At 39.5% G+C, this 27697-nt stretch overlaps 1 protein-coding gene across 1 annotated transcript; it reads left to right on the forward strand.

Moving 5' to 3' along the window:
• On the forward strand, positions 1 to 26335 carry col21a1 (collagen, type XXI, alpha 1). Its single transcript, XM_086045181.1, has 29 exons — positions 1 to 123; positions 6143 to 6268; positions 6415 to 6975; positions 7404 to 7569; positions 7641 to 7869; positions 9489 to 9662; positions 10400 to 10477; positions 11516 to 11599; positions 11979 to 12041; positions 12239 to 12292; positions 12366 to 12419; positions 12517 to 12570; positions 16748 to 16801; positions 16875 to 16928; positions 17001 to 17054; positions 17411 to 17464; positions 20910 to 20954; positions 21040 to 21093; positions 21177 to 21230; positions 21934 to 21987; positions 22119 to 22190; positions 22392 to 22427; positions 22926 to 22970; positions 23331 to 23363; positions 23442 to 23588; positions 23672 to 23726; positions 23807 to 23998; positions 24082 to 24159; positions 24543 to 26335. The coding sequence occupies exons 2-29, from the start codon at positions 6172 to 6174 to the stop codon at positions 24728 to 24730; spliced, it is 2883 nt and encodes a 960-aa protein (XP_085901307.1). The 5' UTR covers positions 1 to 123; positions 6143 to 6171; the 3' UTR covers positions 24731 to 26335.
• Positions 26336 to 27697: the final 1362 nt, after the last annotated feature.

The raw sequence follows: 27697 nt of genomic DNA on the forward strand, positions 1-27697 counted from the left end.
GACAAAACCTACATTTCTTCACGCACTTTCTGACAATCCTGGACTGGGAACAGTAATGACCGCTGATCCCTCTTAATGAGAAGGATTAACAGGACTCCCCACATTGTCTTGGAACGCTTACAGGTAATATCTTGCAAACATCTGTGATGCAATGACACCTGTGTTTGGGGAATTCCTATATGCATGGTGGCGAGTGTGTGTGTCAAATGTATTAGTGCAGATTGTTTACACGTATTCATGCAAAAGTTGTCATTGTTTTTTAATTGTATTGTCAGCTTTGATTTAGAGTGTTGCAAGGCTAGCATATTGAATTTATTAAGCACAGTTATCGGTGCCTTGTTTGTGCTGCTGTCAAAAATGCATGGAATCATCTAGGAAGGTTTCCTGGCTATCGTAATTCTCATAAATTGATATTTTTTATTCACATTTTACTGGATTTCTGCAAGCACATCGGCATCATGTAAACTGCAAGAATAGTAAAGTTTTTCTTGTTGTTGTTGGTAACTTAAGCATATGAAGGGCAATAATCTATGGCACTTGGCACAGTAAATGTAAAAATTGGACGTGCTGGTTGGAAAGCATGAGGACCCCTCTGAGCTAATGCTTACAAGACTTTTGGATGTTGAGTAGATTTCGAAGGAGAACGACTAACATGACTTGGCTTTCTTTTCCTTTGTTGCTTGAAGAATTTGGCAACAGTAAATCTCCATGATTTTGGCTGCAGTTCAGCAACAGAAGTTGTTGATTTTGGAATAGAATAGCTTTCTTTTGCCAAACTTATATCAGATATGTGCTTTATAACAGTAGGGCAAGTAGATTTATTCCTTGGGGTTATACTACTCGAAATACAGATACAATATTAAGTGAATTCAACCCTTCTGGGCTTAATAGTTCAAATGTTGCTTTACAGAACACCATATATACTGTATCTAAACATCTCACAATAAACTACAGTCAGTGATAGTCTATAGTGAAATCTCCAAAGGGGCAAAAAAGGTACGTTTTGGAGATAAAAAATGTCTTTGAAAATATCCCTCCAAAATCAAGCAAAGCTTGAAGATTTAGCAATCATGCAGGTTACAGGAGTTAGCACGTAACTCAATACATCCTGCACAACAGGTGAAGTACTGGTTAGAGAATGAATGAATGAATGAAAGAATGAATGAATGAATGAATGAATGAATGAATGAATTAATATCCCATAATATCCTACTGTGCCACAATTCATCATCCATGCATTCATTTTCTAAAGCACTTGTCCACATTTAGGTCCCGCGTCAGGGGAACTCTATCCGAGCTGACTTTGTGCTACACCATGGTGTGGTCACCAGACAATAGGGCATGGTGTTTTTATACTTGTGTGATAGTTAAACATGTTAAAATGGGACTTAAAACATGTCTTCAGTAAATTATGGTGACGATGAGAGCCTGAACACATTAATTAATAAACATGTCCTTTGATTAGAACGTCTTGGAAGTTAACCATTTCCACAAAATAGATTGTCTTCCATTTTAGAGGTTCCACTGTGATGTGACATACTGTTATTGCTACCAAAACTAATTTTGGACCAAATCAATGTTAAAATAAGATTTACATGTCATTTTCAAAGCGCTGGCTAATTATATGCTGCAGTCATTGCTGGAATTTCTCCTTCAGCATTTGAGTGGAACCCAAATTGGGATCAGATCAATTTCAGACCAAAGCCCAAAGCTGTAACGTAGTGTTGCCCCCAAAACAATCCAAATGTGGACATCTGATAGTTTAGCTGTGTTATGCATTCATAATAATGCAATGCAAGGCAAGATGAGTTCACTAGAGTCTTATTCCTTGAGCCTTATTCCTTGCACTCGCTCATCATGAAGTAGTCCTACATGTGTTTGGAACCGGAGGAGAGTCGGGAATTCGACTGTCCGACGGTGTAAATGAATTCCATGTGGTTTGAGCAGAAGTGTACAAACACAGCGTTTGGGGAAAGTCGTTGGAGGGGAAAGTCGTCCAGGCTGCACCTTGCCAATTAGGGGGTTTTCCAGCAGTCCCCCCCAAATCTCTAGTGGGGAAAATTCTGAATAAAATGGCTTTCACAACCAGTTGAATCATGTTCAAGTGTGTGTCTTCAGTGCTGAGTGAACATTGTGGAAAAATGGAGTCATGTTTATACTGCAACCCCTCCTTTGGTTGAACAGAAATGGATGAACTCGAAAGTGTCAAATCTCAGCTACTGTTTGGTTGATCTTGATGTGTCGTCATCTGAAATGAGATTTACACTCTTTCCATTTGTATGAAAATGGGATCTGTACCAGAAGCCCTGCTTCTTACAGTACATTGCGCATTATCTGGTGCTCATTTGCAAGTGCTTCCTTTAAGCATGTCAGCAGTTTCTCAATTCCACATGTTTGAAGCCATCATCTCATAGGGCGACCGCAGAATCGACGCCGATGATCGAATGTCTGCTGTCGGCTCACATGCAACTCATTCATCAGCTTGCGCATTACATTGCATCTCTAATTTCATGAGGTTTGACGTCATAACAAAACCACATTGTGTTCAATATTGTTGTACTAGCATGCACAGTGAAGTTCAAATTGAGTTTTGCACAATTACAGCTGAGTGATGTGGAAGGGCAATGCCAATATTATTGTAATGCACTTTCTTTAACATTGCAACATTTGTTGAATGGTTAAATAGAATATATCGATTAATGTCCATTTGCACGACGCACTCTGTTTTTTTGACAAGTGCTCTATTAGGTTCATGCAGAACTCCTACAGTCATTTCCTGCAGTTCAGAGACTCTGCTCAGCAGCTAAATGCCATAATCATATAATTATGATGTCAAAATGTGGTATAAAAAATGCAGAAAACACAGAATGATCACAGGTTTGGACTCAACGTTTATTGTCCTTGAAACATGGGATTTTAATTGCATTTCAAAATGTGGTCAAATAAGTGGAGTTTGAGCCAGTGATTGAGAAAACATTAATGGGGAAAAGTCATTTGAACAGCAAAAACAGCTTATTTGCATTTAATATTTGGCAACGGAGCATTTTGTGAGCACTCCTGTCTCACAGCAACTGGGTTTTAAATTTCAGCCTGTGAAGTTTGCATGTTCTCCCTGTGCTTCTGTGAGTTTCTCCCTAAAATACCGAAACATGGTGCGAATACAGTTATACTGAGCCAGTTCCATCGTATCAGTTAACACTCCCTTCCCTGGACCCGGCTGTCCAGCTCTCACTGCGCTCTTCTCTGCCATGCTTTGTCACATTATATTACAACGTTCCAATTTTATGATAATCTGTATTATTTGTATTGTAAATGGTGGTCATTATCATTCATAACCTTCACACTGATGATGCCCAGGTTGGGCACTTGTGCTTAAGCATGTTTACGAATCAGCTCACCAAGGTCAAGCCCACATCCTTCCACCTTGCTGAGACCAGGGCGGAGTTAGCTGTGCTTGATCTTATCAACTAACACTCACAAAAGACACTAAGATTTTAAGTATCAAAAGAGAACAAACATGGTAAGGATCGCATAGTATGAGTGTGATATTATGGGTGTGGTGGCCATCTAGAATTTCGGTAGACTCCCGAACGGCCAGGGGATTTCAGGTCCAACCACCCCTTGGTTGGTGTTTCGGCGCATGAAAGCCGCGGCAACGATTAATGTTCGCCGCATGATGACCATTGTCCACTCCCCCATGTGGGTCCGCACGCCCCCATCGACGATTACGTTTGCGGCATGATGGTCACCGCCGTCCTAAATTGCTCTTAGGTATTAACCAGAGTCTAAATAATAATGAAAATAACATTATGTAGCGCCTTTCAAAACCCAACTACTGTACAAGTTAATTCACAATGAAACAAGAAAAAATCTTTAGCCATTTCTCAATTATCTTTTTTTTTTTTTGTCCATTCGTGTGTCCTTTTGATCTCGTGAAACGTCATTAGTCGCAGTCCAAGAACTGTTTCAAATGAACATACAAATAAAGCAAGAACGCACGGAATACCCGGATTGTTGTCCTTGTTAACTAGCTTCAAACAAGGATCCATCGGTTGGATACTTGTGAAGGCTTAGTTAGGAAAATTTCCCAAGATGCATTTTGTGTGGCTCGCACAGAAGTACACCAGAGTCGCTGGGGAAGTTAGAAAGTACACATTTACAAAGAGACTTTGCATAGTTAGGAAGACCGTTTTCACGTACGTTTTTCGGAAGAAAGTACTTGGCGAGTTAACAAGACTGTTCATCATTTTGAAAATGTCCGTTATCTGTATGTGCCTTGTGAATATTTTGGTAACAGGATAAGTCTTTAAATCAACCTTACAGTTCTGAGGATGGTGGTTTGAATCTGGACTCAGGCCTTCCTGCGTGGAGTTTGTGTGTTCTACCCGTGCTTGTGTGGGCTGTCGCTGGGTACTCCAGCATCCAGCCACATTCCAAGAACATGCATGTTAGGTTCACTGAAGACTCTAACTTGTCCTTAGTGTGAGTGTGAATAAGATAAGTCCGATAGAAGACGGATGGATGAATTAAATATTCCATATTGTTCTACAGTCGACTGGTTAGCACGTCCGCCTCACAGTTTAGAGGTCGTGGGTTCGATCCCGGCTCCGGCCTCCCTGTGTGGAGTTTGCATGTTCTCCCCGTGCCTGCGTGGGTTTCCTCCGGGTACTCCGGTTTCCTCCCACATACCAAAAACATGCATGGTAAGTTGATTGGACTCTCTAAATTGCCCCTAGGTGTGATTGTGAGTGTGGATGTTTGTCTCTGTGTGCCCTGCGATTGGCTGGCAACCAATTCAGGGTGTCCCCCGCCTACTGCCCAAAGACAGCTGGGATAGGCTCCAGCACGCCCGTGACCCTTGTGAGGATAAGCGGTATGGATAATGAATGAATGAATGAATATTGTTCTACAATTCATCATCCATTGATTCTTTATCAGCAGTGCTTGTTCTCATTAGGGTTGTGGGCAAACTGGAGACCATCTCAGCTGATTTGGGGGATCAAGATAAACAATGAGTCAGAGTCACACCTATGGATGATTTAGTCTTCAGTGAAAATAACAGGCATTTTTTTCTAATACGGGATAAAACCGAAAAAAAAAACCAAGCAATTTCGTCATGTAACTAATAATCTTTTATTCAAACGACGGAATGCAAAACAGGAGGAAAAATGTCTAACATTTTAGAACATATGAAGGACAAGTATTGGCAACAAATTTATAGGGGAGTTAATTGTAAGTCCTGGATGAAGTGTGTTCTCTGATTTAAGGGATGAACTGGTAATCCCACAGGAAACAGTGAGCATTAGTTCGAGGGTAATTGTGGTTTAGAGGTTTAATAGACCATTCCTTTAGTAAAGCTGACCGTGTCATGTGAGGATGTGCTGGATAATGTCGGAAAGGAAAATTCTTTAGTACGCTTAGGCGTTGAGAGCTGAGAAACAGGACTGATGTGGGTCTGAAGTCATTGGCAAGGAAGAGAGTTGAATTGAATACACCTCCTTGCTGATGGCCAGCTGGCACCAAAATAATTGCGATTTCGATACATAATGACAGCGTTGGGCAAGTTCCCTCCTAAGTGTAGTATATTATATACTGTGTTGTTGTCATTTGAAAGGTAATTATAGTCACAATATTAGTTATAATATGAGTGACTCTCCCAAAACAACGACAGAAATACGGCTTGGCATTGTAACGAGCTAAAATGTATTTTATTACTTGTCATTTTATGTGTAACAGTAGAGCCAAAGTTTATTTAGCTGGCCCTTTCAGACAAAATTTGCCAAAGCGGGATGTTACCGTGTCTGAAGTGCATGTTTACACAGGTATTGCGACTTTACACAGTCAAATAATAAGATGTGCGGTGACATCAGTGCCAATGTCAGAAGCAATGAGGGTTGTTTTCATCACATAAGGGCATTGGAACACTGAGTTTCAACTATTAAACTTTACACTCTGGTTGTGGCTTCCTGCTGTCCACGTTTTTAACGTCTCTGAAACTACCTAGCGGGTCCACTTCCTGCATTAGTACCGTACACACATATCTGCGAGCTCGGAAATAACAGTGAAAAAGCTTGCTTGGGTGGCCAGTGTGAAAGGGGCTTCCGAAGTTGTGATACTACGTGTTTTCCGCTTTTCTCTTCAGGTGCAACTGGAAGTGAGTGCTGCTACACTATGGGTTACAAAGCAACATCCACGCCTTGTGTCTTAAGATGCCTGTGTTTCATGCTTCTTCATTGGCTTAACGCAGCACAAGATGAAGATTTAAGAAGTAAGTAGCTCTGCTTTCGTAACGTATCCTCACTTTTTTTGCTTGTTGTCTTTCATGTAACCAATGCACTGAACGAGCCAATGTATTGTATGTACAGTATGTATTGAAAATTTGTTTGTCAAGATATTTCTTTCTTTCTTCGTCAGGTTGTAGGACTGCGCCAGGTGATTTGGTATTTATTGTCGATGGGTCTTGGAGCGTTGAAGATGTCAACTTTGAATTAGTAAAGCGGTGGCTTGTAAACATAACCAAAAACTTCAACATTGGACAGAAATTTACCCAAATTGGTGTTGTCCAGTACACCGATGATCCCATTTTAGAAATACCTCTTGGGAAGTATTCTACAAACAAAGATCTCATCAGAGCAATGGAATCCATTGAGTACATGGGAGGAAACACGAGGACAGGCACGGCCATCGAGTTTGCCACGGATAAACTGTTTGGCCTTTCTGAGCGTGGCCCGGTGGGCGTGTCCCGAATTGCGGTTGTCCTCACCGATGGGAAGTCTCAAGATGAGGTTTCGAAGGCAGCCGAGGCCGCGAGAAAAAAAGGAGTGATTTTGTTTGCCATTGGTGTGGGGTCAGAGACGGAGGAAGCACAGTTGAGAGCCATCGCAAACAAGCCTTTTTCAACTTACGTCTTCTCTGTTGAGGACTACAAAGGTATTTCCAGGATCATACAAGTCATACGACAAAAACTGTGTGAAGGTAAGAAACTGCTTGATTAGTAGAGGTTTGCACAGCCCATTGTTTAAATGAAAAGGGAAAAGACTTGGGCTGATCATTTGTCCAGTTATTGTACGGACAGACATAATAATTGACTAATCATTATTATCATCAATTGATCGATGTGTGGAATTTATTTGTTGCTTGATTGTGTCTTCAGACAATTTGAGCAAACTTGGGTACAGAATTTGGCTCCAACCAACTACTATCCATGCACCCATCCATTTTCTATACCGCTTGTCCTGATTAGACAAACAATTATTCATAGTCACACACACTTATGGACAATTTAAAGTATTCAATCTATTTCAGGCTTTGTTGAGAGTGTTTCCTTTAAGTTGAAGAGTGGGACTATTTAAATATCAAATGAGTTGTTGTTCAGTTTTTCACTATGTCCTTCTTTTTTTTAGAGACTGTTTGTCCTGCGAGAATACCTATTGATTCCAGAGACGAGAAAGGATTTGATATCCTAGTCCATCTAAATCTGGCCAAAAAAGCCAAGAAAACAAAAGGAACATATCATGGCACTAAGGCCTACGAGGTGACATCTCGTATTGACTTGAGTGAAGCTACAAGGTGATCATTGGACTTTTATTCTTTCTGCATTATATTAGCGTTTTCAAAGCTGAGGTAATTTATTCTTTCAGGTCACTTTTCCCTGATGGCCTCCCACCATCGTATGTATTTGTTGCTACTCTGAGATACAAGGGATCGGTGGCATTGGAGGAGTGGGATCTGTGGAGGATCCAGACGCGTAACGGTAGACCTCAAATGGCAGTGACCCTAAATGGACTTGATGGCACCGTCCAGTTCACCACAACCAGTCACTCACGAAGTGGAACGCAAACTGTTACATTTTCACGGAACACTGCAATGGTACATAATTGTGTAGGAGGGATTGCCAAGTTTATTTATTGTAGTTATCCTACAACCAAGTACTTAGGGACACAAATGTACATCTGCCCTGCAGTATGCCAGATTAACATGTTATTTAAAAGTAAACACTGCTCAACTACCCATGCATCCGTTGTAGTATTTGTCCTCATTTGGGTAGCAGGTGAGCTGGACGCTAGCCCGAGTACTGAGAAAAAAAACCTTGAAAGGACTGGGAGAGAGTTTTGGCATTACAAAATAAATAAATAAATAAAACACAAAACACACAAAAATAGGCACCCTTTATGAGCATGCAGTAACATAAATTACATAAACATACTTGTCACTTGCATGTGGTAAAACCTTGTTATTTTAGAGGCTCCCTGCTGTCTGTCAGACCCAAAGGAGAAAGCCTGTTTAAAAGTTTAACTGGAACGCGTTAATGTTTATAGCAGTTGTGCTTAACCGGAGGCACCTTTTAGCTCCCTCCTTGTAGAGTTCATTAGCGCATCGTTCAGAACACTGGATGGGTCAGTTAGAATCATGACTGCTCAAACGTGCCTTGGGAGAAAGAGTGTGGGTGCACCCACCATTTCCCGTGCACTTAAACAAAATACAGTAGAATATTTGAACTTTGAATTTGACCATCTGGTAATACAATAAGAAAAACTTCAAAACAGTCGTTAGATGAGTAACAGAAGATGCTTGAAAGCATCAATAAATGGAGGTGCTGATGGATTTTGACACCTACACTCGCCACACTTCGCTACTCTTGCTTAATGATTTTGACATGTGATACACATATGATATGTAATTCACTTATAATGTGACTTTCTACATTCATTTTAGTGAAACAGATATTTTTGTTGCATTTTACATTATGAAAAACACCTCATATTACTACACTATAATAGTGACCATTCACATATTCTTTTTTCATTGGATCATACTTTTTCCATTATAGTAATGCGGATGGGGACAAAATATCAATATTGGGATATTGTAGCATTATTTCTCACTTACAGTATCGAACCCACTTATTTATTCTTTGGTTATCACGTGTAATATAATGTGCGAGAAGTCCATTTACCACAATTACCACTACTTTAGTTACATATATATTGTGACGTGAGGAGGATTTTTTTCCCCCTCCACTATATCAATTATCACTTTATTGTAATTGTTGCTGCCTTAGGGCAAATAACACTATATTATCCCAAGTCACTCTGATTACCACTCCTATTCATTAGTAAGAATATCGCATGGTTCTACTCCCTTAAAAATAAGGCCAGGTGTTTCAACTCAAAAACCAAATATGGGTCCTTGCCCTATAAACGGATACATTGATTTACTGTAAATAGTAAGGGCTACTGAAGAGGTAACTTAACCATCATTTTACTTAAATTTACTTACAGATGAAGACGCAAAACAAAGACAACTTTATATGAAACTATAACACAAATGGTCAAATCAGCCCAAATAATACATTTAGACAGAGTATGCAAAATTGTGAATGGCTTGAGCTACTTCAATGTGATTTGATTTCCATGCCCACAACCAGATTTTATTGATCTAATTTTTGATAAATTCCTGTTGTTTTCAAATTTGTTTTATGCCCAAAGAAACTGTTTGATGAGAAATGGCACCAACTACGACTGCTTGTGACTGAGGAAGACGTCACTCTTTATGTTGATGACCTGGAAATTGAAACACTGTCTTTGGAGCCTCCTGTTGGCATTTTCATAAATGGAAAAACTCAAGTTGGAAAATACGTCAGTAAAGAAACAACAGCACCAGTAAGCACTGTCGGATTGTTAATATTTATGGTGGAATATTTTACGATTTTTTTTTTTTTTTAAATGTACTGTTTTATAAACAGAAAATGATTTTCCTTATGGTTAAAAAAATGCTTTTAAACAAAATGTCCTCCATCAGTTCAATGATGATAAACCTCTGCTGTAGTTATGTAACAATGATAAAAACTGGCAATTCAAAACTCTTCTGATATGATGCCAAATACCCAGTGGGATATTCTGGAGACAATTTACCACTAACCCCAACAAAATAACAAATACAAATGAGGGGTTTCTGTTCCATCTTTTCGGCGCCTCAAAGACTTTAATGTTGCTGCATAGTAGAGTATACTTTATTTTCCTAAAACGTCCCCTCCACTCTAATAAACACTGTATCTCAATCAACCGCTGGGTGTATCATCCAATTGAAACAGATAAACACCTCTTGCCAAGTAGATGCTAATATTTTCCCCTTAGAAAAAATGCTGATAACTGTAATTAGATACCATCATTGGCATTATTGTTCCGAGTCACCTGCTGAGACCAGCTAAACTTTGTTGGTAAGTAACTCATTTGCTAATAAAAACAGCAACACGTTAGCAATTAAAATTTATTAGTGGCAAGGCACAAATGATATTGGGAATATACAACTGCATTTTATCACTGTTACCACTTTTATTTCTTATTTTGATTTATATCGCCATTGACGTTTTAATTGTGTTGTTCCCAAATTTGTGCAGTTTGAAATTCAGAAGCTACGTATCTACTGTGACCCTGAGCAGAACAACCGCGAGACTGCATGTGAAATACCAGGAGTGGTACGTACAAGAGTTTAATTAGGTTGGCTTTGTCATGATTATTCCCAAAAGCAACAAAGATAACTTCTTTTCACCTACTTCCCACTCCGGGATCCACATCTGTTTCCACTAACACTCAATTTTACCATCAGTTTATTGCACATTTGGCGTGAAATGATTTCGCTACTCCATACTTAACCATCACACCAGCAGAAAATCTTGCTAGGACACATCATTGTGTAAATTATATTATTTGTTGGAGAGGATCCTGCAGCTGAGTGTTTCCTAGCCTTGTAGCTGTTCTTGTGTCCCATCAATATGCTGTTTGGAAGTCCCCATTGCAGTTTTGCTTCATTGCTAATGCAAGACAAATTCAGAAGCCTACACTTAGAGATGTTTGACAATCATTACAGCTTTGCAATGCATCTGCTTCTCATTGACTTACTTATAAGTCGATTTATCAATCTTATTTGCAATAAAACAACTCTATGTGAAAATCAGCCAGTTTAATTTTACGCTTATTTATTATTGAGTTTATAGCAAAGTGTCCTTTATGTTTTTTTTTCATTTTTATATGCACCATATAAAAATGAAAAGAACATTGCACTGATTTCAACATTTGACCGTCAGATCTAATGCAAATCTAATAATGACAATACAGATTTACAGCCTATGTTCCACAGGAGTATACATTAATGTATGCCTATACTGTATATTTAAAGATGTAAAAGTGAATTACTTTATTACAGACTCAAGGTCCAGACACAGAGATACACAATATAAAAACAAGTATACGATACGATCAGGATTGTTATCCAGCTTGTGCAGAGCTTGCTGATGAGCTTGCTGATGAGCTGATCGTGTGAATCAGGAGTTTTGGAGGAGGGAGACATCTCAAACATGCAGGACAGTGGCCATCGAGGACCGGAGATGCCCACCCCTCTTATAGGCTTATCCTAACTTTCTGCAAGATAGTTTTACTATAATTTGACCACAGATGTGATGTAAATCTAAATGTTAATCTGTATACATAAAAGAGCCTTTTTTTTCCTCCGGCAGTGTTCCAATAGTCCCGATTATGCTGAGCCAACTGAGGAACCTTGTGTTTGTCCTCCGGGACATCCAGGACTTCCAGGCATGAAGGTCAGTTTTTCCAAATAAAGTTTTTTATTGTCCCCTTTCAATATTCCCAAAAAGCCTCAAACGTTTTTGGTATTTTACCATGAACTGCTGCACGTCTTCTGCAACAGACACACGATGTGTGTCAATTCCATCTACAGTTAATGGTGACAGTGTGTTGTGTTTACATCAAATGCAAAGTACAAGTTGACATGTTTATTACAAGTAAAATATGTATAAACTGCAACATGACAAGTATACCAGACAGCTTCTATCTGGAAATGGAAATGTAGAATAACAGGCTGCTGCATGTGACCTGATTATTTTGTCTTTGTCTTGAGAGATTGTGAAGCAGCATGTGGTTGCAAGCCTACATTAAGTGTGGTCATCATGTTTTCTTTAGGGTGAACCAGGAAATGGTGGCAAAGCAGGTCAGCCTGGACGTGCTGGTGCTGATGGTAAGCCTGTGAGTACTACATAGTTCAATATACAAACATACCAAAAAACAACCACCCATTTCCACCAGGTTAAATTGAAAAAATAGCTGATGAAATAAAAAATCTTGTTATAATTAGTGCTAATTTGTACAGAATCAAAAAATGTCTTACTGAAAACATGATGAGTAAAGTATGTTTAACTGAGTGGATGTTTTTCCAATCGAAGGGGGTGCCCGGCATTAGAGGAGGTGCAGGGTTTCCTGGCATACCAGGAATGAAGGTGATCAATATTCCAAAGACAAGAGCAATGCAGTCAAAAAATACATTGTGAAAATGTATGTTCTGATTGTCAGGGTCAGCGTGGGACAGATGGGTTGAAAGGGGAGCAGGGGAGGCCCGGTGTTTCGGTAGGAAGGTCAAAAAAGTCATTTGTGGCATTACTGTTCGCTCATCATCTACAGCCCCCAGCAAATCAGATTTTGTAATGCCTTTCTGTTCACTTAGGGTGAAAGAGGTGTACCGGGATTAACAGGACCACCTGGACAACCTGGAGAGAAGGTACTAATATCTATCAATCCATTCATGTTCTTTTTTCAAACTTTTTAGGGTCATGAAGAAGCTGGAGTCCTCCCCAGCAGACAACACATTAATGGATCACCAATAATGTCGCAATCGTCTTTGCCGCCTCGCATGACTGAATACAATTGTTCCTCTTTTATCGTGGGGGATACATTCAGAACCCCCTCGCAACAGACAAAAATCAGCAAAACAGCGACACCGTATTGATTTTATTATCCTTACATATTTTAAAGCTTTAAACATAATATTAATACAAAATTAGTGTATGAGGTAAAAGTATTATTTTTGTTGTTGCCATTCAACACTGTATTATCTGTGAATGTGCGTAGTTTTAAAACATGGGGCTTAGCCAGTTGAGTGATGTCGGCGTGAGCGAATGAGAGTGTGGAATTGGATCAGGATAGCGCTGGCTGTTATGTTGCTAACCGTTAGCCCGTCAGTCTGCACGTTGAGTTACTCTTCGGAAGTTGTGGCCATCAGCAGCTTGTGAATTAATGTGCTTATTTCACGTGTTTGTTTTATCAGCCTTTTATCAATAAAGTGAAGATGAAGTTTCTATACTTGACCACCTGTTGACAGATTACAATTCATTCTACCTAGCGTTGCTGGGGTATATGACATTAGATAATGATGTTTACTTTTCCGTTGTTGTGAAGTTGGGTCTGACAGTTCTGCTTTGCAGTTTAGACACATTGCACTTTATCTTCTTTTTCATAGTTTGAAATCATCCCAGAATTTTCTCTGTCTTTTTTGCACTCTTTCCTTCTGATTTGCACGTATTGCTCCGTATGTCTGCAGTAACGGTCCATGTGGAATATTACCGTCACACATTCACACAGTATATTGAACATTCCACAATGCGCACAAAGTTAGACATGTACGATGTAAAAATCTGCCATACGGTGAAACCACAAAAAAACACGACATGGTGAGAGACGACTGTAACTCATGGGAGCTAATGTGATGACATACTCAATTATATCGAAGTGTCAATAAATGCAGTGCTGTTTAAGTGCAAACCAACAGGGTGCAGAAGAGGGACGTGTAGTCATGCTGAAGCATGATACAATAGAACTGGCCCAGTTTGCTTTGCGCTTAATAGATATTGACAATATATATCAGCCTCTTAGCTTTTGCTTTAGTTTTGATTTACTAGTCAGTGTTTCTGTGGGTACCGGTACTTATAAGAAGAAACCATTCAACTGCCAATATGGAAGTCCATGCATTTTCTTTTTGTCTTTATATTACCATGACACATTGGCCTTATGTGAGAAAACAATCAGAATTGGATAACTTGAACCATGTAGTGGAAATCCCGCCTAACTGTCTTGTCCACAACTGCTTAACAATGGGAGTTAGTGTTACTTTTAAATGAAACCAAATGGCAAACACATCAGTGGAGGTTACAGCTGTTGCAAATAAGGCTGTCTATGTAGCTCCGGCAAAGGAACTAATTTTAACCAAAATAAAAGCAGCAAACATTAACATGACTTTGCATGCCGCACAAGTTGTACTTGTTTGTGTCCATAGCAATACAAGCATCAGTTCAAAGTGATGGGAGCTACTCTGATGATAAACGGGTGAAATAACAGGAAATCCCTGCAAGACATATCCACCGTTTGACGCTGTTGCATCAATCTCTCTTGTTGCCATGTGTTTTCATTATAAAAGCAGATCCCTTGAGAGCAAGACACACTTAAGATTGGGTTCTATTTGCTGACTTAGTGAGTCTTGGTTCTGTTCAAGGTTTGTTGTGTGGATGGGAGATTTTCCTTGCCACTGTTGCCAAAGTGCATCTTCATGTGGGATTAGTTGGACTTGTTTAATGTGTGGGGAGGATGATCCTGGATCTGCTCCACATGGAAAGCGCCTTGAGCTAACTTTTTTTGGGGGTGAATTGGCATTCAAATTTAACTGGATTTCATTTCTGCCGTATCCCCGAAAAAGCCCAGCCATCGCCATTTTTCGAGATGTGTGTTATTTCCATAGCCCCTGCTGAAGTACGTTTGAGGTACAGATCCAATAAAGGCTTGATTTAGAGACAAACACACAAAGGAAGCAAGGATAATTGTTTTGTGACAGATTGAGCTACATTTCCCTCACAGAGAGGAGCCTGACAGGCAAATCTCTTTGACATCCACTCCCACTTTGCAGTGAAAGGCGCCTCAAATGACCGTATGAAAAGTGAACAGTATCAAGATATAGAAAATCTGCATTGTACCCAGCAGCCCGGAGTCATTCGTGTCTCAGGTGGATTGCCACACCTTTCTCTTTTCAGTCACAATGAAAGAGGATACAAAAACTGAACGGAACTGTGCCCAAATTCAATATTAGTGCTCATCTAAAAATATGACTATCATTGGCTTCAGGCCAAAACCTCATAAGTCACATTTTGGTGAATTTCATGTTTTAAAAAATGTATACTGTTGGTCAGTTCACACGTGTGGGTGTTATTTTTACACAGTACTGACCAATCTAAAGTGTTGAAAATGGCTTGCTCTTTTTCACGATGCAATGCAAATGGTTGAACAAACGTTCCATTTTTGGGGTCTCCTGAAAAGTGACGAATTTGGAGGTACAAAGTTTTGGCCAGGGCGGCACGGCGGTCGACTGGTTAGCACGTCCGCCTCACAGTTCAGAGGTCGTGGGTTCGATCCCGGCTCCGGCCTCCCTGTGTGGAGTTTGCATGTTCTCCCCGTGCCTGCGTGGGTTTCCTCCGGGTACTCCGGTTTCCTCCCACATTCCAAAAACATGCATGGTAAGTTGATTGGATACTCTAAATTGCCCCTAGGTGTGATTGTGAGTGCGGATGTTTGTCTCTGTGTGCCCTGCGATTGGCTGGCAACCAGTTCAGGGTGTCCCCCGCCTACTGCCCAAAGACAGCTGGGATAGGCTCCAGCACGCCCCGCGACCCTTGTGAGGATAAGCGGTACAGATAATGGATGGATGGATGGAAGTTTTGGCCAGCGATATGTGGCTATTGTTGTCCACTCATATTTTTAAGCCTTATCACTTCGTTTAGGTATTCATTGTGATCTGTCATCTTTCTTTTTTTCAAATCTATTGACGGTTTCAAATATCCATTGGCCAATAAATATTTTATAATTACGATTGTCCACTTGTTTTTGATACAGTAGCAGTGGGCACTTTGTGCCACAGGGATCTGTATGCAGAACGTCAAGCATAATTTTATTTGACATATTGTATTTTAAGCATTAGCCTTGAAATCTTTAAACAATTGTACGTTAGACATTAGGTAAAGGAACTACAACAAAAAATGCTACTTTCTCTGCTGTTTGTATTTGAATGAATGACAAAATCCATTCGATACCTATTGGGATACATTGTGGTTTTATGACAGGAGTGGTTCAATGAGGTGCTTGCTCAAGATATGAAGTTTTCTGCAAGCTGTCCCATTTCTTGTTATATCGTCTTGCTCTTATATTGTACTGCCTTTTGAAGAGCAATAAAAGTAATCTTTTAAAGTCCCATAATGTTGATCTGAGCGTTGACGGGGATTTTCTCTGGATTTTCCATGATATATAGAGCACCATTCCCACAGCATGCAAGAACATCTGCAACATCTGCCTTTGCAAATTATTCTTATTTTGAATGGCCACCCAAGGGTGGAAAGTTTGTGTTCCTGGCGAATGTCTATGTAGATCTAAAGAGCATGGATCTAAAAGTGCTGAACATGCAGTAAATCCAAAGGCAAGATAGGAGATGGTAGTGCAATCAAATGTCACGTTTGTGAGCGCTGTACCCACAAGGATAAAAAAGGCTACTTACTCATCCAGTAACTCAATATAAATTCACCGTTATTACACCGTCAAGATTTAAAGAGCAGCTGAACTGAATTAATTCCAACAGTCCCTGAACTACATTCACCACACAACCTACAGTAGACTTCAGTCTCCAATTTGAATATTAATATCGGAATTCCTGAATGTATTGCTAACCTTGCAAAAAGGAACAATAGCCAAGGTAATACTTAATTGGCAGTGCAGTAGGCCGTAACGGTCTTGATCCATCAAAGCTGTCACGGAGAGTGAGAGCTCTTCTCAAAGTGGAATCAACTGAGAAACGGGCCCAGTCAAGCTAAGAAATCTTGTAATCATTGCTTGTCATAATCTCTCTAAATCTTTACTGCTGTCAGGGACCAGTTGGATCACCCGGACGAGTAGGGATGACTGGTGAAGCCGGACAAACGGTGAGGGTGTTGACGTCAAGCCTGTCACCACCACCAATTAACTGCAGTTGTTCACACTGCTACTAATTTACAGGGAGAGAAAGGAAGTATTGGACCTCTCGGGCCTCCAGGTTATCGAGGAGCACCTGTATGTACGAAAACAAACAGAATACAGTTCTTCCATTTACTAGTGTCTTATAACCTGTTGCTGTCTTTACAGGGTGAACCTGGGAGAGATGGAAAGGATGGATTTCCTGGGCCATCTGGTCTAAAGGTCTTGTTTTTTTTTTTTTATGGTGCAAACATTGAGAGATGAATGAAATTATTCAGGCAGTTTGTCAAAGTGTACAAGTTCCTAGAAGACTTTCGTGTTCCCAAAAGTTGTTGTTGAGGTTTGGCAGCAATGAGAATGTAGTCATAGAGATCTGGCCAAAAACCTTTTCACACTTTTCAATGAATGTGCTTTTAGTAAACTGAATATTGCAAGGAATATTGAAACCACATGGCACTCGAAGTCAGTTTAATATATAAAGTAGAATCTGGTAATGTAGAGGCTATTGTGTGCTTTCTGTCTGTCTTCCTAGCCATGGTTCATCAGCTGTTTTTCTTTTTCTTTTTTTTTAATTGAAGGGAGAAAGCGGGTCCAATGGCATCCCTGGTCTCGATGGGAGAGCCGGCCATACAGTGAGTTATAGCTGCAACTGCATTGTTTTTTAAAACAATTTTATTTTGCAGGATACATTTTGTTGTTTATTCTTTGTATTACATTTTATAACCAAAACGTTTTATTACAAACCTTTAAGATGTTGGGAGGTTCCAGTGGGGTTTCTCAGTGGAACGAGTGTCTTTTCAAAGCCTGCAATTAGAAATGTTGAACTTTGGAATCTCTTGTCCCTTTGTGACACCAGACAGAAAAAGCTATTGTTGCAAAAAAAAAAAAAAAAAAAAAACACAAGCAAACTTTGATGCAAAATAAGAAACAAGTATAGTGTAACTTTCGGTCTGAATCAAAAAGGGGGAAATGTATCAATTATAGTTTCAGATCCTTTTTCACCTTATTTCAAACCAAATCCGCTTTGACACTTCTAAATTTTGGTGACCCATATTCGCTCATGCAAGGCATAAACAAATGAATGACTAAAGCCAATTATTGTCCTCTCTCTTAAACACATGTGGGAGCATGTGTCGTGATTGGTGAAATGAGTTGAGGCTCACACATGACTTTCACAACTAAACTTTCAGACAATCACGATTCCGTTGGAGCTAAAATCAGCATTAGATAGAGAAAAGTGAATTAGGACAGGAAAACACACTGCCAGATTGAAGATCTAGTGGCTCCACTAGCTCTCGCTAACCAGGCTAAGGGATATAAGCGCTTTTTCCATCTCTCCTCCTGGCTTAAGTTCCCACACTTAACAACAAGATGAATGTGATGCTACTCTGACCAAGCAGCTCCAAAGATATGAAAAACTACCGTGGACATATCTGTCGGAAACATTTACCATGGCTGATTTCCATAGCCAAGAGTGCTAACGCGAGCAAAGTGCTCATCATGACCACAGCTACACTCCATAACAAGTACTCAAGGTTTTTCATTCAAAGTCTCAGAATGGCTTAATCGTATAAAACTGGCTGCCACTCTGCCATAGAGGTACTTGTGAATTATTGTAGCAACCATGGGAAACATTACGGTACTGTACACTTCATTGCCTGGTTAGCCAGTAAACTCTCTTTTACCTTTCAATTGTCTTGCTGCTATTTTCTACTTTCCTCTCTCTGTCAGCCACTACTTTTTGTTCAGATTCAATCATTTTCGTTGCATCGCTCAAGATGGACAGAATGATATTTCATTCAGAGGAGTACTGTATATGAAAAGAAATAAATTTAGCACATGCAATCTGATTGATCAAACCTGATTTGAATTGTACTGACTTTCTGTCTTGAAATACTGCATCTTCAATGCTGCTGCAAACTAGCATGCAGAGCGAATGAATATTCAATGTAACAGGACCTGCTTGGGAAACAACATTTATTTCTTTGTCAGTCACATTTTCAAATGTTTTTTTTTGTTTCAGACAAAAGGTGCTTTAGTTGAGGATCCTATTCATCTGTAAATATTTACATTATATTCCAGTCGTGTTGTAGTCAAGACCACATCAACCGAGACCAAGACATTATTGAGACTAGACAGTATCGAGAATGAGACAAGACAAAGACTGTATGTATATAATAAGGGAGAGTCAGAAAAAAAATAATAATACAAGTATCGTTTTTTTCATTATGTTTGCAACAAAAAGAAAATTCAGCGATGTTGTTTTTTAAATAGTACATTGAAACAAATTTTTGTTTTGCTTCTTGTACAAATTAGGCAGTCATACTTAAATTTTAATTGTCCTGATAGTCTTACCGCTTACATGTCACTTGGCAAATGAAGTCCTTATGATTTGGGAAATCAAATTTACCGGTAATTACTGATGAATCTGCCGACATGTTTTCAAATTTTTCGCTGCGTCTCTGGTCGTCTTTATCCACTTTCTGTGTGCAGGGGGCGTGGCATTCCAGGCGACACTAGAAAGCCAAGGCAGTGCAGCATTTGTATTCTGCGTATTTCATTGATCACAGTAGTGATCAGTGGCCTGGTCTCGAACGGTCTTGATTAAAAATCCAGAGTCTGTCCTGTCCGAGACCGAGACAAGACAGAGTGAAAATGCCTTTGATTCCGAGACAAAACTGAGACCCTCAAATGTGATCTCGAGACCAAGACGGATCTCGAGAACTACAACACTACATTCGATAGTGAAAATAAATGAATAGGCCTCACTGTTCCAATTATTTTAGAATTCAATGTAGCTCCAGGAAGTGTTTTGACGACAGCATGAAAAGGGTCCTTTATAAGAATTCTGAATTTGTTCCTAATAAAGTATTTGATGGATTATATAAACTGCATGGAGTATTGGTGTTGGCCATTCGACTCCATTGGGTGAAAGGATAAGTATGGAGAGTACCCTTGACAATGTAGAAATGTAGGGGTATTTCCCCTGTAAAGCATCCCAGGACAACCCTGTTATGTAAGAAGTCTCTGGCTCTAATCGAAAGCCATAAAATGACTAATCGAGGCAAAGCTGCGCTGCTCTGGCAAATCTGTTTTGGGAGGAAAGTGTTTCAACTGGGCCACAATCCCACTGCTCATGATTAGAAGTCTTGTCCAGAGTCTATGATGGGTCTATAAAACATGACTCACTTGCTCCACAAGGCTACAGGCCATCCCCACGCACACATGAACAAAGAGGCTATCCACAGAGACAGATTTAGTACATGATAGCATCCTCATTTTACTCAAAAAAAAAAAAAAAGAAGTCTAATACGCCCACAAATTATTCACTTATAGTCCACATTAAGCGTCAATGTATGGTGGTCTTCTCTAGTAACTTGACCAATCTGATCATTGACTTATGCTTGTATTGTCAAATAGTGGATTCTTGGTCAGGGACTCCCACAAAGCATCTGGAAGACTTTATCTCAGTAGAAAACAAAAACAAAAAGCTTTTCTCAAGCATTTAGTGACAAGGCTGCTCACCACAAAAATGTTCAGTGTGTATTTAATGGCGTATATTGCTGTCATTGTTTTTCCCAAGTGCATTCTAAATAGGGTTTCATTTCCTTCTTGCTAGTACCAGCACATTCTGCACATTTATCATTTCAATGAGTTTTGCTCAATGGCCATGATTTGTTACAATATACAGTACTGTATACATTAGTGTGCAGATGTTGACAGTTATTACAATGCATAATTGCATTCATCACATATTGCTAGATTGTGTTGTACTTTTTCGTATAAGCAATAATGAAGGGAAGGCATATTTTTATTCATATGTAATAATCCCTAAAACTAATGTATTGATTGATGGCTAAAACTATGAATAAATCAATTATATGTTGTTACACTAGTATGTAAATTGTTTACTTTAATAATACAAAATTATTATTATTAGTAGTAGTAGTAGTAGTACCGGTAGTAGTAGTAGTAGTAGTAGTAGTATTAATAGTAGTAGTGGTAATAGTAGCAGTAGTATTATATTTCACATTTTTAAATATAACCTATCTAATCTGATTATTTCCCATTTATTAGGGTTTGCCTGGTCTTCCAGGGACAGCTGGACTCATTGGACAAAAAGTTAGTATTTGCCTTTCTCTCACTCTACTACATTCAGTTAGCCAATAAGAACATGTTTGTATAATACTGTATACTTTTGTTTAAGGGAGAAACTGGTTTTCCTGGACCAAGGGGTTCACCAGGACCAGATGGATCACCTGTAAACTCATATTTGTCAATTCAAAAGATAATAAGTCCTTGTTCTGAGGCATTTCTCAAATGTGCGGTTTTATTCTGTTACAGGGGGAGATGGGTCCAACAGGTCCACCTGGTTTGAAAGGAAATATTGGTCCAAAGGTACCCATAATAACACAATATGCAACACCAAAATGAATTGTTAAATCCAGCATGGAAATATGAAACACCAAATTGTGTAATTAAGAGCTCAAACTGGAAAGCAAAGCATACATCGTTTTCTCAAATAGCAGCCCGAATCCAATAAAACAAACAAACAAGAAAATAAAAGTTTCTACCTAAATTGATGTTTCTTGTCTCTCAGAAAAAAACATCAGTAGCTCAGTTCATGCATGTCGATCTTACATGGATTTTAAAAAGTTAACTGCTGGTTGTAATTTAATTGCTAACTCAAACATCAGCACCAAAGCAGCAGATAAAGTCTCTCAGATAGTATGATGATTTACCCCATGTTGTAAACAACTTCCTGGATTAAAGAAGATTTTTGTTTGTTTGTTTTTGTCTTACAGTCCAGTTTCACTTCATGTGAATTGTAATATACTTTAAGTTACATATCATTCCCAAAATGTGTGTACGAATAAAGGCCTCCCATTTAACAGACATCCCCTCAATTGGCGTCTTCCACCTTGTATAGTTAAATGCTCACATTCATTAGTTGGAGGAATACGGTAATCTACTACAAACCTAATAAAAGTTCTCAACAACAGTGGATGCTTACAGTGGGGAACAAACACATTAGTATAAAAATGCATATTATACCATATAATGAATAATGTGGTTTTGCTATCTGTAACTATTTTCACAGGGCAGTAAGGGTGAAAATGGAAGTCCAGGTAAACAAGGGATACCAGGTTCTATGGTATGCTTCAACTCTCACTTATCTCTTGATAAATAATGACACATGAACATTTGTATTGTTATATCTTTTGGATCTGAAAACAAATCTAAATTAGTGTTCTCTCCTAATTTCCTGTGCTTTCCTTATTAAAGGGCAGACCGGGTGATACTGGACAAGCTGGTCAGCCGGGACACCCAGCGTTACCCGGTCTAAAGGGAAGCAAGGTATTTGCGTGGCCTTGACCACCATAGACTATTACAGTCTTACTAATGTACACCATGTGCAATGTCTATTCTGTTGTGTTAGTCCAGTGCTTGGTGCATTTTGCACAATGTGTGAAGTGATACAGTCGTAAAAAAAAAGAAACTAAAACATTTACCTTTCAATTTTTTCACCATAAAATGCATTCTTGTGTACTATATTAGGGAGAAAGGGGACACGCAGGTGAAAGAGGAGATATGGTAAGACTGCAAACAAATTCCATGGTTATTTTCCCTTCGTAAAATGAGCATATCATATTTGAGTGTTGAACTCCACACTTCACAGTCTGCGTGGATCTCGCCAGCTTTCAATCATAATTTGCTAAATTTATTGTGATTGTGTTTTGGGTTACTGATAATAAAACTTTGGTTTGGATCAAAAATAGCATACAGCAATAGAAAAGCACAGCCATCAACCCAATGATAGAGTGAAACAAAAACTCTAATAATTGCTGTGTTGACTGTAAATAAGATGTCTCCAAGAGTATCCCAAACAATGCAGAAAGTTTACAAAACATTTGTGGGAACTGAGCAGCATTTCTTTCAGTTTAATATGCTTACGAAAGACAAAAAACAATAGCCAAACATTTTAAAGCGATTGAAACTGGGATTCACATTTAAAGATGTGCTTAATTGCTAAAGTATTAACATGTTCCTGTGTTTTAAGTACATATGATTAAATGTGTTTTTTTCTTTAAGGGAATGAAAGGTGAAAAGGGAGCAGATGGAAAATCAGGGAATGCCGTGAGTTCATTTTGCCCCATTCAGTTTGTGAAGCAGTGTTTCCCAACCACTGAGAAGCCAAGGCACATATTTTTCATTAGGAAAAATCTCACGGCACACCACGAGACAGATGTTACAGAAAGTATAATACTGAAAATGATTATCTCGTCTCACAAATTACTCACAAATATAATTCCTTAGTCTGGACACTTACAGTGTATAATTTAGGATGAATGGCAGCAGGTGGATAGTATGGATACAGACTTATTTGTTTGTGGTTAACCCTTACTTGTTGCCCTTGGCAGGAATATCTGACAGTTACTTTATACTGCAGTTTGAGAGCTTTGTAATTGCCAAACGCATTTTCTTTTTGTTCAACAGGGATCACCAGGTCTGAGAGGACTAAACGGGGAGGTATGTGGACCTGATCTCCCTGGAAATCTTTGTCCAATATGATGTTCATTTCTAACACTGGCCTTGTGTTTTTGCTAGAAAGGGACAACAGGGGATCCGGGTCAGAGAGGCCAGGAAGGTCAAATGGGGCGACCTGGACAGCCAGGTCAGGCTGGCCAAACTGGACCCCGGGGTCCTCAGGGGGACACAGGTCCTGCTGGCCAACCTGGCCCTGCAGGAAGATCTGTATGTCTTGCACACATGACCTCCAGTGTCTTTTTGCATGATGTACTACTTTATGTTGATGATTGTGATTTGCATCACTGCAGGCGGGTGAAATTTCAGACACGCACATTCGACAAGTTTGCAGGGAGATTCTGCAGTGTGAGTGTGTTGGGACCTCTTTATTTGTGCGCAATCATTTCAAAATATTGACATGAAATATTCTCTTGCAATTATCGTAGCTGAACTGCCGTCAATGTTGCTGAGCCACCAGTCAAGCAGCTGTATGAGATGCCATGGCCTTCCCGGAACACCCGGCGTCCCAGGTCTGACAGGGCCCCAGGGCCTCAGGGGACTACCTGGCCTGTCTGGTGCCAGGGGGCAGCCAGGTTACCGTGGTTATAGAGGGCTACCCGGTATTAATGGGATAAAAGGTAAAAACAGTCAGAAGTTACTGTACTCTCCTCCTGTTGTTGACAAAACGTTCTAATAAGGATAATTGTATGTACGATTGTAGGAGATCCTGGACTTAAGGGTGAAAAGGGAAGTCTGGGGCGCACCGTACATGGGGACCAAGGACCACCTGGACCTCCAGGTAGGATGCTTCATCACAGTTTTTTTTTTTTATCCTTTAGCATGTCACGCAGTTCAAGTGATCTGTATGACTGAGCCAGAGGTGAGTTGCTATGCAACAGGTGAGTCTGAATAATACTCCTGTTGTCTTCTGTTTATCTGGCAAAAAACGAGAACAAAATGACCAAAGACAGCAACAACACCTACTAAAGTGGTATACACAAGAGGGAAATAAATACAAAAAGCAATAGGAGAAGACAACCACACATGCTAAAACCTGGTTAAAGAATTTGGGGATAAACAAGGAGAAATGAGTGACACTTCCTCCATTTACTCCAACCAGTTTAAGCTACTTTGACATAGTGTTAGCCTTTGATGATGACAAAGTCATTTTTATCTTGACAGGTCCTGTAGGTCCTCAGGGCTATGGCAAACCAGGCACTTCAGGTCAGCCTGGATCACCTGGTCTAAACGGAGCAGAGGGTAAAAGCGGTAATCCCGGCACACCTGGCCAGCCTGGGGTGTGTGACCCATCTTTATGCTATGGTAGCATGATGAGGCGGTCCTACTACGGCAAAGGACCAAACTATTGACAAAGGTCCACCAGTGTGAGGCTGGTGTGAAGCAAACAGCCATTCTCAGGAAGATCTCATCCTTACAGTTGTCCTCTGGCGCAGTAACAAATGGACCTCTTCTAAATATGTACAATTAATATAAAAAGTCTACACACAATGATTAAAATGCCAGTTTTGTGATGTAAATCACCAAAAAATAATAAATAATTTTCAAACATATAAGTTGGGGGAAGGGTACCAAAAATTTCCAGGGTATTTTATGATTTATACCATGGAACACAAAGAAGGCAGTGATCGTCAAGTGGACAAAATATGGCATAGCAATGACATTACAAAATTTGAAGGCCATTTGAAATTGATGAAAAGAAAAAAAAAAAATGCTCCATACGACTGTGTAGCTGACTTTAGGAACATCAGGTGCAGGTGCATTAACTTGAAGCAAATGCAGGCTTTGTTCTCCATGTCACACGTGACAAAAATCTAGCATCTTTGTCATGTCATGTCTATTTTGGCAAAAATGTACGGTACATGGAGTCTCCAACCAAAAAACTAGGGGAATATTTCATGGTCCCATGAAAGCAAGATTGCTGCACATCACAGAAAAAAAAACACCCAGCAGTGAATCACAGTGGTAGCAGCATCATGCTTTTTGACTATTTCTAGCTGGAACTGGGACATTAGTCAAGGTGAAGGGAATTATGAATACAGTAGGTCCAAAAAGGAGTTAATGTTGGCACAAATGGTCAGGTTTCGGCTTGAAGATGGAGACTGAGAGGTATTTAACCTTTCAGAAGGATAACAAACAAAAGTATGAAAAAAAAATTCCCAGAACAAAGTTAACATTTTGGAATGACCCAGTCAGATCCCAAAACTAAATCCATTTGAAATTTGTCCACGGAGCACTGTGCACAAGAGATGCCTAATGCAAAATCAGCCACAGTTGGAACACTTTTGCAGGGATCTGTGGTCCGATATAGCCAAGTTGACATTTTCAAAATGTTTTTAAATGATTTAGATCATTGCATTTGAGTAACTTGGAATTTTATTTAGGGGTGTGTAGACTTTATATCCACTCTCTATGATCTCTGAAAATCAGCAGAGTGAGATTGCACCACACATTTTTCCATTGTAATTGGTCTAGTTTTGGTATTCTTAAGTCAGTGACCCGAAATTTGAATCATTACATGAAAATGAACAAATGATAGCTTGCAACACTCTTTGCTAAGTTTAGCTTTGAACTGTCCTTGGGTTGTATGGCTGGTACATGATCCCATATTGCCCCCTGGTGATGGATTGCTGCATGATGGGCCCTAAATTGACCGCTTGTGACGTGGACCAGTGTTTCCCAAAGTGTGACCACCTCACCTAACATTGTCTATTTAATAGAACCGCTAATGCACTTTTTCATTAGTGTTCATAAGGTAAAACATATTTTGGGATTGGATGGTTGGGGAAGAGAGAATACATTACAGTTACTGATTTCTAAGTGGTCCGTGTTTAAAAACAATTTGAGAAACACTGATTAAATGCTCAGTCAAAATAGTACAGTACGGAGCGTACTGTACATTCAGTTTAAAAAAAACAAAAACATTCAAACATGTTTAACTGGTTGCCTGTAGCTAATTCAGTGGCATTATTTTGTTTATAAAGAATTAATTATGAATTAATGATCCATACAATCACAATGATATTATTACACAGTGAATAGTATTGATTTTAATATAGGTTGGAAATATATTTTCAATACTTATCGGGCCCTTCGTTACTGTAGCAAATCTTTATTATTTATAATTCTGAGTCGTAATTGTAGCTTTTTTAGCATTGCCAAGATTTCTTTTTGTATTTTTTTAATCTTGTTCCATGTGTTCAAACATATTCATATTAAACAATTTTTTCAAGTTATGCTGTCTTTATTTTAAGAAACAGATACCACTGTTGTGTGATTTTTGACCGTATTAAAGTCATTTCAGTTTGCTCACAAAATTTAATTCACAGCAGATGCTGAGAGAGCGCTAAATCATCCCAAATGGCCCTAAGACCTTCCAAACCCAAAGTGGAGGACCTTTGAGCAACTGAAAATAACATCAGATCCCAATTTTGAGGAGAATCCATTTTTGGCAAGTTTTGACAATTAGTCCTTCTATGGAATCTGCCGGGTGCCTGTGCTCTGCGTGCCCTGACCCACAACGGGCATTGGCGTACCTAAACAGAAGACGAATGATCAAGTATGATTAACTTTCACTACGGGGTAATGTTTTGCATGATGCCGGCCGGGCCACCGTGGCTTAGTTGGTGCGGATCGGTAGTGCTTTGTATTCAGACCTGAAGCGAACCCCACCGCACGGCTAGGAAGACCACCTCAAAAAGTGGTTCTCATGCAGTCAGCTTGTATGAGATGAGATTTAGTTCCCACTGCACCCGTATAACTGCAGCCAAACACTGCTATTTGACATTGGCTATCAAATCCAATGTCCAAACACTCAATATAGGCACCGGAACAAAACAATGCATCGACCTCCAACATGGTGGACGAGGGCGTGACGTCACAGGGAAACTGTCTATAGAAAAATGATGAATGGATGAAGTGAGTAAACGAGATTCTTAACTTAATACACAGAGGGACAGAAGAGACGTGCATGTACTGTATTTTACACTAGGTGGTGCTGTTGGTCATTGTCATCGAATCTATGATCATTTGTTTCATCTGTGAGAACATCTTAATACACGTTTTTTATTTATTTAAATCATGATTAAATTCATATTCAGCGCCACTGAATGGAGTTTATGATTGCAGCTTTCTTCACCAATTATTATTTGTCGTTTGCCTTATTTTATGTGGAAACAAGCAGCCGGCTATAATTTAGTCCTGTGCACACATGGTTGTGTGTATTTTTTTTAAAATTTATTCTGGCACTGTTGTTTCACAGTGGTGTTGTTCCGATCAGAGGGCCACACTTGTAATGATATTTGTTGAAGTGTAAGACA

Source organism: Filicampus tigris, chromosome 11 (assembly GCF_054856515.1).
Source record: "Filicampus tigris isolate MCC_2025a chromosome 11, RoL_Ftig_1.0, whole genome shotgun sequence".
Classification (NCBI taxonomy): Eukaryota; Metazoa; Chordata; class Actinopteri; order Syngnathiformes; family Syngnathidae; genus Filicampus; species Filicampus tigris.